At 40.6% G+C, this 11,238-nt stretch overlaps 1 protein-coding gene across 1 annotated transcript in view; it reads right to left on the bottom strand.

The window, feature by feature from the left end:
- Window positions 1–9,638, bottom strand: part of itga1 (integrin, alpha 1) — a 158,529-nt gene extending 148,891 nt beyond the window's left edge. The window contains exon 1 of the mRNA XM_048596039.1: window positions 9,420–9,638. Coding sequence (XP_048451996.1) covers window positions 9,420–9,462 — 43 coding nt within the window. The 5' untranslated portion in view covers window positions 9,463–9,638. The remainder of the gene's footprint in view (window positions 1–9,419) is intronic.
- Between the last annotated feature and the right edge of the window lie 1,600 nt (window positions 9,639–11,238).

Below are 11,238 nucleotides of genomic sequence, written 5' to 3'. Positions count from 1 at the left end.
TCCCTGGACTGACTGATCCCCTCCCTACCTCCCCACCTACACTCACCTTTACTGGCTCCATCCCCGCCTCTCCACCTATCTTCTCCTCTATCCATCTTCTATCCACCTCCCCCTCTCTCCCTATTTATTTCAGAACCCCCTTCGCCTCCCCCATTTCTGAAGAAGGGTCTAGGCCTGAAATGTCAGCCTTCCTGCTCCTCTGATGCTGCTTGGCCTGCTGTGTTCATTCAGCTCTGCACCTAGTTATCTCGAAAGTATTGGCAGTTTGGCATGACAAGTCTCTGAGTATTTCACTATTAGATGATCTCTCTAATCAGTGTAATGTGACTTTACTTCTTGTTACAACGCAATTCAAAACAAATTGATTTTATTTCAATCACTATTCTATTTAATCATTTTACTCTGGGGCTGCATCAATCATTAATGACTTTATCATTCCTCTTTGGGCATTAGAAAGTATGTGAAGATATTGTGGTTTAACTTAGCTTCCATATTATCATCCATCCTTTGCAGTGCTTCAAGTTCTGTTTAGCATCAATCTTTAATAGCTCAGATAAAACTGTTTTCTATAAAACAGTGCACCATTGTAATGAGAGTGTATCACTTCCCAATTATAAAAGGGAATACATTTCAGATTTGATTGGCTGTGTTTTTGGATATTTGGAAACTGCAAAAGGCGTCAAATAAATGTAAAGAGATAGTAGGAACTGCCGATGCTGATGTCTGAGATAACAAGGTGTAGAGCTGGATGAACACAGCAGGCCAAAAGCATCAGAGGAGCAGGAAAGCTGACGTTTTGGGTCTGGACCCGAAACGTCAGCTTTCCTGATGCTCTTGGCCTGCTGTGTTCATCCAGCTCTACACCTTGTTAGCTCTTTTTAAATAAATGTAAATCTTCCTTTCTTTGTACTCTTAACATATATTTGGATATATAAGCTGACTAATATTTTCCTTATTAATGTTTGATTGCAGGAATGGTTTGCTATTGTCTATTAAGGATTTTAAAATGGTAATCTCATAGGCTGCTCAAGTACAAGCAGAAAACTTTGAATAATCAGAATTTATGAGGAGTGCATTTTTTTGGGACCTAGTGCTTCTAACTACCCCATTGATGTAAAAACCAAAAGAACTGCGGATGCTGTAAACCAGGAACAAAAACAAACCTGCTGGTAAACCTCAGAACTTCCTGAGGAAGGGTCACCGGACCCGAAATGTTAACTCTGTTTTCTGCTTCAGAGATGCTGCCAGACCTGCTGAGCTTTTCCAGCAGCTTTGTTTTTGAACCCCATTGATGTGCCCAATGTCTGTCCACAATCTGCAGGTCAAATGCAAGAGCACATTACGAATACACATCAATTGCCATTTTAGTTATTTAGAATAGACAAGAAAGAAACAGGTCATTTAGCCCAACTACTTCATACTGGTGCTTGTACTTTGCATGAGGTTCCTACCATTCCATCCACCTAATCTCAATCTTTGGCATAATTTTTTGTTTCTTTTCCTCTCACACTCATCGAGTCATCTGAATGCATTTCAATTTTTTGCTCAGCGACTTCCTGTGTTAGTGAATTTCACACTTTAATTACTTATTTTCTAGGGAATTTGTTCATAACAATCTTGTATTTGTGTCTCAGAGTTTTGGATCCCCTCACTAACGGAAATATTCTCTCCATCTATTTATAGCATGGAGTCCAAAACTGTATCGGAAGTATGGTATGATCAGGGTTCTATAAACCTGGGACAACAAGGTGCAGAGCTGGATGAACACAGCAGGCTAAGCAGCATCATAGGAGCAGAAAGGCTGACGTTTCGGGCCTAAGACCCTTCATCAGAAAAAATCAGCACCTTGTTGTCTCGGATTCTCCAGCATCTGCAGTTCCTACTATCTCTGATTCTATAAACCTGGGTTCAGTTGTGTAAACTTTAAATGTTATACTCCACTATCCTCCGCTCCACTCCTTCATCATTGCCAACGCCGCTGCTCCTCTTACAATAACTTTCATGCGATCACAAATTATGAAACTTGCCCTTTTACCTCCCTCTTCACTGTCCAAGGCGAAGCAACAATTCATTTGAACTTCTTTCAATTTAGCGTGCGGTATGGCTGTTCATAGTGCAATCTCCTCCTGACTTGCAAGACCAATTGATCACTTCGCAAAACACTTATGCTCGGTTTGCAAGCCAGATCATCATTTTCCGATTGTTTACCCTTTCAATGCACCAGCTTGTTCTAATGCTCACATTTTTGTCCTTAGTCTGCTGCAATGAGTGTTCCAAAGAAGCCCACACAAGCTGGCGGAGCAGCATCTCACTTTTCAATTAGGCACTTTACAGTTTTCTAGACTCCGTATCGAGTTTAGCAACTTCAGATGATGGACTCTTCTCCTCATTTTGATACTTTGCAACTCCAAGTTCCTGCATTTTGTTTTCATGTATTTGCTTTCCGTCAGTGCTCACCTTTTCTCTGATATTACCACTGAGTTTGGACCAATACTGTGTCTTATTTCACGGAACCATTAACTTTGCCTTTTGTTCTCTGAAAGCTTTGATCTCTAATCAGCGATGATCTAATTGATAGAACAGGTGTACACCAATGTACATATACAAATATAAAGGTTCACTGGTGGAATAGAACATTGAAGGAGAAATAACTGAATAGAAACAATGTGAGTTTCAGGACAAGAAGATAGGAAGGGAGAATTGGTCAAGATGCAGATTTCCTAAAAAGTCTACAAAGTCGGATTTTTAAATCATGTTAGGGCTGTGCGAAAACCGTGGTCTGTGTTCATGTTACAGTAACAATGCCTCCTTCACTTCAGCATGGTAGATTGGTAAAAGTGTCAGAGATAAAGATCTCAGGCAGTAGTCTGTGTTTGTTCAAGTACAGGGTTCAAATTGGGGCCCAGAGTGTACAGCTTTGAACAGGATAGTGTTGTACTAAAAACCAGTTAAATGAGCCCCAAACAGGCAATAACTTATGTGACACACACAGATATAGCAAGGGATAGGTATAAACAGAATTTAAAAACAACTTGCTGCTTCAGTGGGTAGAGCAGTTTAGTCATTTACTCTTAAGACATGCCAAGAAATGGATTGACCACTTGAGACAGATACTAAAATGTGAGTTTATAAGGAATCAATGTCTTTGTTAGGGTATACTATTGTTTAGTAGTTTAATAAAGGTGTATCATATTTAGTGGCATCGTATCCACATTGTTATGTGCCATTGATATCTGGACCAGAATATTAGGTTCTATAGACGGTACACTTTTGGAAGACTGCATGCAATTCTGGCCTCCCTTGAATACAAACGGTGTTGTGAAACTTGAAAGGGTTCAGAAACAATTTACAAGGATGTTTCCAGAGTTGGAGGGTTTGAGCAATGAGAAGAATCTGGGGCTATTTTCCCTGGAGCATCGGAGGCTGAGGGGTGACCTCATAGAAGTTTATAAAATCATATGGGGTATGGATATGGTGTACAGTCAAGATCTTTTCTCCAGGGTGGCGGAGTCCAAAACTTGAGGGCTTTGGTTTAAGGTGAGAAGGGAAAAATTTAAAAGGGACTGAAGGGACAAATTTTTCATGCAGAGGGTGGTGTATGTGTGGAATGAGCTGCCAGAGCAAGTGGTGGTGGCTGGTACAACTACAATATTTAAAAGGCATCTGGATGGGTGCAGGAATAGGAAGGGTTTAGAGGGATATGGGCCAAAATGCTGGCAAATGGGACTAGATTAATTTATAATATCTGATTGGCATGAACAAGTCGTACCAAAGGGTAGGTTTCCATGTTGTACATCTCTATGACTCTATGACCTTCAAAACCTGAAACCTGTATTACTTAGAAGGACAAGGGTAGCAAATGCATGGGAACAGCACAATCTGCAGGATCCCCTCCAAGTCAAAACCATGCTGACTTGATACTATATCACCATTCTGTAACTGACACTGGATCAAAATCCTGAGACTCCCTTTGTAATACCACTGTGGGTGTAGCTACAACTCAAGGCGTGCAGCAATTCGAGAAAGTGGCTCACCACAGAGGGCAATTAGGGAGGAGCAACGAATTATGTCTTGCAAAGGATACATACATCTCATGAAAGAATAAAAATGTCTTTCTCAGAAATAGCAAGAAAGCTTTTCTGGCTGTATCATTATTATGGAACTTAACTAGCATTAGATCTAGAAACATTTAAGGAGGAGTTGTACAAGCCAAATAGAATGCAAGTTCGTTAATGCTAAGCAAAGAGTCAAATTTGTCAAGGTAAACATATCCTTTGTTCCATTCACATTTAAATGTACAGTAATGAATTGCAGTGCAATAAACACATTCCAATTTTGAACTTTGATGCACATTGGATGTAATTGAAAAAAAACCTTATTATACCTGAGTTCAGCACAAAACGTTGTGATAAAGTCAATGTTTGATTGAGATCACAAGCATTGTAATCAAAATTGGGACAGTTCAGGTTTAAATGTATTAACTACAGAATCCATATGATAGAATATTGTGAGGGAGATGTCATTTGAGTAGATGTCTGCAAATTACAGACTTTAGAGTTGTGCTATGATTCCTCTTTAAATGACTGGAAATTAAACATCATTTTGTATGATTACTGTTAAGAATGTCTGCAATGAAATGTGGGGAGGCCTTATTCAGAACATTGGCAGAACCTCTCCTGAGTAGAAAACAAACATTTTTTTTATTATAGTTCATGGAGCACCATTAATGAAAAGAGTAAAGGAAGGCACAATGCATGCCATTCTTTGTTTACTGCTGAAAAGCTCTGATAGAAACTGAGATAATATAAGAGAAAAAGATGTTACCATGGGGACAGGATTCTCCTGTGTGGGATCGATAGTAAAACACAATACTGGGTTGTGACTTAATTCTGCAAAGTCCACACCGAATATCTGCCCAAAAATAATAAAACCCAAAAGTAGCAGGAAACAGATAATTAAAACAACAATGCCTGTTTGTTGTCATATAAATTGAATAAATATTAAATCTTGCAGCACTGAAATCAGTTCCTTGGTCAATTTCTAAATACCAGACTACAGGCAGATGAAAAGATGTTTGTAAAACAAACACATGTTGAAGACAGATGTAAAATGAATCTTGGGTAAAATTACCAAGAATAAGCATGGTAACCTAGCCAATCTTATGCTCAAAGTTTGGAGACTACACTTCAAAGCAACAAAGTGTGCTACCACTTTTCAAGCCCTTCTTCTGCAAGATATATTGTCCACTATAACCATATATCAAAATTCATAGACTGCAGACCTATAATTTTCCAACTCACATTAACAATCGGCTAGGTAGCTTGGGCTACTCTGCAACCTTATGTGTATAGCAGAGACTAATAACCAGAGTTCCTCTTTTCAGTAGTACAGTCTCCATTCCTTGCCTTCAAGCCAAAGTTCTGGTTTCAAGTTGCAATCCATGGAATTGAACACAAAATCTAAGTTTGATTTCAGTGCAGCAATGAGTGTGTGTTGCTCTATGTGGGCCGAGGAGCGGCAAATGGAGTTTACTTTAGACAAATGTGAGGTGCTGCATTTTGGAAAGGTAAATCAGAACAGGACTTATACACTTGATGGTAAGATTGAGTATAGGAGTTGGGACATCATGGTACGTCTGTACAGGACATTGGTTAGACTTCTGGAATACTGCATGCAATCCTGGCCTCCCTGTTATAGGAAGGATGTTGTGAAACTTGAGAGAGTTTAGAAAAGATTTACAAGGATGTTTCCAGGGTTGGAGGATTTGAGTTGTGGGGAGAGACTGTCTTAGGCTGGGGCTATTATCACAGGAGCTTTAGAGGCTGAGGGGCGACCATATAGAGGTTTATAAAATCATGAGGGGCACAGAGAGGTAAATAGCCAATGTCTTTTCCCCACGGTGGGGGAATCTAAAACTAGAGGGCATAGGTTTAAGGTGAAAAAGGAAAGATTTAATTGGGACCCAAGGGGCAACTTTTTCATCAGAAGGTGGTGCATGTATGGAATGAGCTGCCAGAAGAAGTGGTGGAGGCTGGTACAATTACAACATTTAAAAGGCATCTGGATGTGTATATGAATAGGAAATGTTTACAGGAATTGGGACAAGGCTGGCAAATAGGACTAGATTAATTTAGGATATCTGGCTGGCATTTACGAGTTGGACCAAAGGGTCTGCTTCCATGCTGTACAGCTCTATGATTCTATGTAAAGTGCCATGTTTCTGTTGAGACATTATATATATGCCCAATTAGGTTCCACAGTCGATTGTAGGGGTTCTATGGTGGATATGTGCAGGAGGCTAGAATTAGAGGAATGGAGAATAGGACTCTTTGGCAGTAGGTACTGGAATATAGTACTGAGGAAGTTAAAAAGATAGTGTAGAGAAAGATGATTAAGGGATTGAAGCTAAGAATGAGATTATTAAAGTTGAGGTGTTGGGGGAGTGATGTAGGTCAGCAGAGATAGAAACCAAAGGCTGGTGAGACTTGGTCCAGGATGGAATATGATTTTATCCTTGGGATTTAGACTTTGAAAGCCTACCCATTTTTGTTGACATAAATGAATGGGTTGCTAGGTTACTTCCTATCACAGTTTTGACTCAAACAATTAGGAGTGTTGTTTGTGTCGAGAGGTCATTAAAGTACAGGTTAGTGAGAATTCAGAGGTTCACCTCCATCTATGGGGCTTTAACTGTGTAGCATGCACGGATGTTACTGCTTGACGGGCTTGTTTTGCAGTCAGTGGGGACTAGGTCATGGTAGCTCTGTGCCTTGGTGGCAGTCAAGTCAAGTTCTGAGGGAGGAAGAAGGGGGACTATGGTAGGCAGAAAGAACAATCATGGTGGAGGGGATCAAGCTCAGGAGCATGTAAAGAATTGAACAGTGGAGAGGTATGCTAATTCTTGGGCCTGGGGTGGTGGGAGTGGGGGATTAGCGTTGGATGTCTGTGTGGGGTAGTGGTGGTGGTTGCAGGGAGGTTGGAAGATGTGAGCGGGAGGGAGATTAGTTTAGAGGCTTGTGATGAAGAGATTGGAAGTATTGGTTGCCAGCGGGGTGGGGGGGTGGTGTTGGGAGAGGGCGACAAGGGAGGTAGTGAAAGATCAGAGGCTCAGGAAGGCCAGACATCCACAGGTTCATTCTGAAAGTTGGACAAGAACAAAGCACTTCAGCCTCATTGTAATATTTAAAGTACCAACCCACCACCTTGGGATTTTTGCCCACTCACCATCCTGCTCTGCTAAAACTGGAAATGAGCAGGGTGACGTTGAGATTCTTTTTTTTTTTACAATTTATGATAAGGCCATAAGATATAGGAGCAGAGGTAGGCTATTCAACCCTTCATGTCTGCTCCGCCATTCAATGATATCATGGCTGTTCAGATAATCCTCAACTGCACTTCCTTGCATTTTCCCCATAGCCTTGACTCCCTTCCTGAATAAAATCTGCCTACCTCAGCCTTGAATATACTTAGTAACACAACATGTACAGCCCTCTGTGGTAAAGAATTCTATAGATTCTCAGCCATCTGAGATAAGAAAGCTCTCTTCATCTCTGTTTTAAATGCACCACCCCTTTTATCCTAGACTCTCCATAAGGGGAGACAACTGTTCCCAATCTATCCTGACAAGTTCCCTCAGAATCTGGTGTGATTCAATAATGTCACCTTTCATTCTTCCATACTCTAATAATACTGTCCCTCTGTACTCAGTATCAACCTAGATAATATTCTAAGGATTGTCTCCACCATGAGTATGTCTTTCCTTAGATAAGGAGTCCAAAACTGTTCACAATATTCCAGCTGTGATCTAACTAGTGCCTTGTATAGTTTTCGCAAAACCTCCCAACCTTTATATTCCATTCCCTTTGAAATAAATGTCAACATTCCATTTCCCTTGCCTATTATCCACTAAACTTGGATGGTAGAGTTTTGTGATTCATGAATGAGGGCTCCCAAATCCCTAGCTTTCCACAGTTCTCGCCATTTAAAACATCTTCAACCCTTCCATTCTTCATGCCAAAGTGCATAACATCACATTTCCCCACAGTATATTCCATCTGCCAACTTTTTGCCCCCTCAAACACTACCCAACCCTACCCAAAACCACACATGTTTTGGAGTTACTAATACATCTTGGTTGCAGCTATAAGTGAAGACCAAAAGACACAAGGCTAAGGCTGTGATCGTTACATATCCACACTACACACCTCCAAGCTGGGATCACAATACATTGAGAGGGAATAAGAATTTGAGTAGACTTTGCCTTCTCTCATTCAGTAAGACAGCAATCAACTGCTAAAACCCTTGAAGAACTCTAACTGAAATCACCAAACTGTTAGTACTGAGGACAGTTGTGACCTTTATAACTTAGTACCATGCAAAATGTTTACTAACTTAGCTACTAAGGGGTTGGATACTACAAATGTTCAACAAAACAATTACAGACAGAATTGTTTACACCTTAGGTGTATTATATGATTATATATCACACTGCAACCATAATCAAAACGCAATTGAAATATTGATTAGACTTTCCTGCACATACAGGAAAATGCCTTAGGTACGAAAGTTCCTGCATTACTTGATTTCACTCACTTGAGAATGAACCCCCAGCTCACAACTGGATTGTGGCCACTGTAGGCAGTCTGTTTTCATCACCATTTAGAAGACAACACCCTGACTACTGGAAGCTGGTCCGGAGAAGGTTGTGCTTCTTGCACATGGGAATGATTAAACAAATCTGCTTTCATCTATTTCTTGCTATAATGAGCGGAAGGAATTGCAGAGTTGTTTTGAACTCTTGACAATGACGAGGAGCAAGAAAGATTTTAAATGAAATCCAAACCAGGGAGTTTTTCTTTAATAACAATGAAGCTTCTAATTGATTTATCAAGTTTTTTACACATTAATCCATTCGTCACTGCACTCTGAAGGTTTTATTTCCTTTCAAAATTTTCAAAATAATAAGCAGAAATCCATTAATAATGCTCCTTAAGTGAATGTTAGAGCAGTCATTCAAAAGGCTATCAAGGATAATGCGTTGGCAGGATGCTTCACTGAACAATAACGGTACTGCTTGGAAAAAAAACAGCATCTTGTTCTGGCAACAAGAGGCTGTTAAATATGATGCAGCGTTCACTCGGTTTGATCGTCTCATTGGATTTTCTCTCTTTTTCCATCTTACGCATAAATAAAACTATGAAAAAAAAGAGAAACAAACTTGGAAAAATCATTTCTTATCCAACGGAAGGTACGAAACATTCAGTATAGTCAGCAGAAATCCTCAACACATTACAAATCAATACCGAGATACACGATTGTTGGCTACTGTGTACAGCAAAATTGAATTTTAATATCATAGCCAGAGTCGACAAACTGCGTAACCTCTTGTAACTCCTAAATTTAAAGATATACTTTCTTACCTACGACCAGGATAAAAGCTGTGTTGTGGAGCTTCGACAGCATGGTTGAATTTTAACAGCTCAAAGAACAGGGAAACAGCGTTTTTGACCTGAGACAGGGAGAAGTGATCCGTCTGAACTCAACTTGTTCCAGTGACAAGTTCTGAAAGTTCAGTGGCAGTTAGCGAAGGAACTATGAGGAAATCTCCAGGCATTTCCTGTTTGGCTGAAATGACAGAGGATAAAACTCGACTCCACACACTCTACATTTGGATTGATGACCAAGCAGGCTATTGGATGGATTGGAAACTGCCCGCGGCTGCAGGGTAGAGGAGCATTAAATTTCACTCACATGTTTGCATCAAGCGCACGATTAAAATCAGAGCCCGGATCTCAGATCTTACTGTAACTGGGGAGGGGGGTGGGAGAACGGAGCTAAACAAGATCACAAGGCTCAAGTTGAAACAGTTCGCCAGTGTGAATGAAAGGAACAATTCAGAAAGTTTAGAGAGATACATGACCAACATATGAAAACACACACTATCCCGGGTATTATATTCTCGTTAAACGTTATTGATTTATTTTAAATACTCTAGCCTTGATCGCAGATACACTTAGTATTAATGAATTTTACCAGCCTTATGAAAAGGTCAAGCGCGCTTTCCTTCAGCACTTTAAGAATTGGGAGAGATTTTATTTGTGGACTCATCCCAAATGGTAAAAATTGACAAGAGAAAATAGGTTGCCAGTGGTTACCAGAGATAACGATTGGTATCCGCACGTTAAGTGAACAGGTCCTTCTCCCAGAGACAGTGAGCATTATCCCTGTGAGGCACTAAGTGATTAGAAAAAAATACGTTATAGGTGGGAATACACTTTAAAACTTTAACGTTTAGACATGTCTGAGAAATAACAGCATTTGCTGTTACTCCATGAAGCTGGTTCTGGAAAGGTAATGACCGGTAAAGGGGCTGGAAAAGAGACAGATAACTTCAAAAATAGCAGGAACTGCAGATGCTGGAGAATCTGAGATAACAAGGTGCAGAGCTGGATGAACACAGCAGGCCAAGCAGCATCAGAGGAGCAGGAAGGCTGACATTTCGGGCCTAGACCCTGAAGAATGGGTAGAAATGACTATTACCAGGGGGCATAATTTTAAGGTGATTGGAGGAAGGTATAGGGGAGATGTCAGAGGCAGGTTCTTCACACAGAGAGTGGTGGGCGTGTGGAATGCGCTGCCAGCAGTGGTAGTGGTAGTGGAGTCAGATACTTTAGAGACTTTTAAGCGACTCTTGGATAGGCACATGGAGGATTGTAAAATGTAGGGAATGCAGGGTAGCTTGATCTTAGTAGGATAATAGGTCTGCACAACATCATGGGCCGAAGGGCCTGTACTGTGCTGTACTGTTCTAAGTTCTATGTTCTACCACAGCTGTACCACTCAGCAGCAATCAGTATTCATGCCTAAAATTCAGATGCTTCCGTTCATCTTCACACATTTATTACTGTTGCCTGTCTTGCACCTACTTCTCAATGCTTCAACATACCACGAGCTGTTTAGCTATGGCATCACATCAACCAAAAACATTGCAACATGCTCACTAATATTTTGTCCTCTCCATTGCAGGACAAATGAACCAAATAGAAAGAAACAGCGTAGAACTGATCTGAAGGGAGTTCGCACATGTACATCCTTGAGTCCTCCGTAGGGAACATCATGGGCCACCGGTGACAGAGCATTCAGGGTAAATTAACTGATAACACTCAGAATAATGGTGCATTCTTGCCATGTGACCATTCTCAAATCGTGCCTCATTCTCATCCTAAAATGTGATCTGTA

Source organism: Rhincodon typus, chromosome 1 (genome assembly GCF_021869965.1).
Source record: "Rhincodon typus isolate 14 chromosome 1, sRhiTyp1.1, whole genome shotgun sequence".
In the NCBI taxonomy this organism is placed as follows: Eukaryota; Metazoa; Chordata; class Chondrichthyes; order Orectolobiformes; family Rhincodontidae; genus Rhincodon; species Rhincodon typus.
The sequence above is the reverse complement of the archived record's forward strand: the minus strand, read 5'-3'. Positions and strand labels throughout refer to the sequence as shown.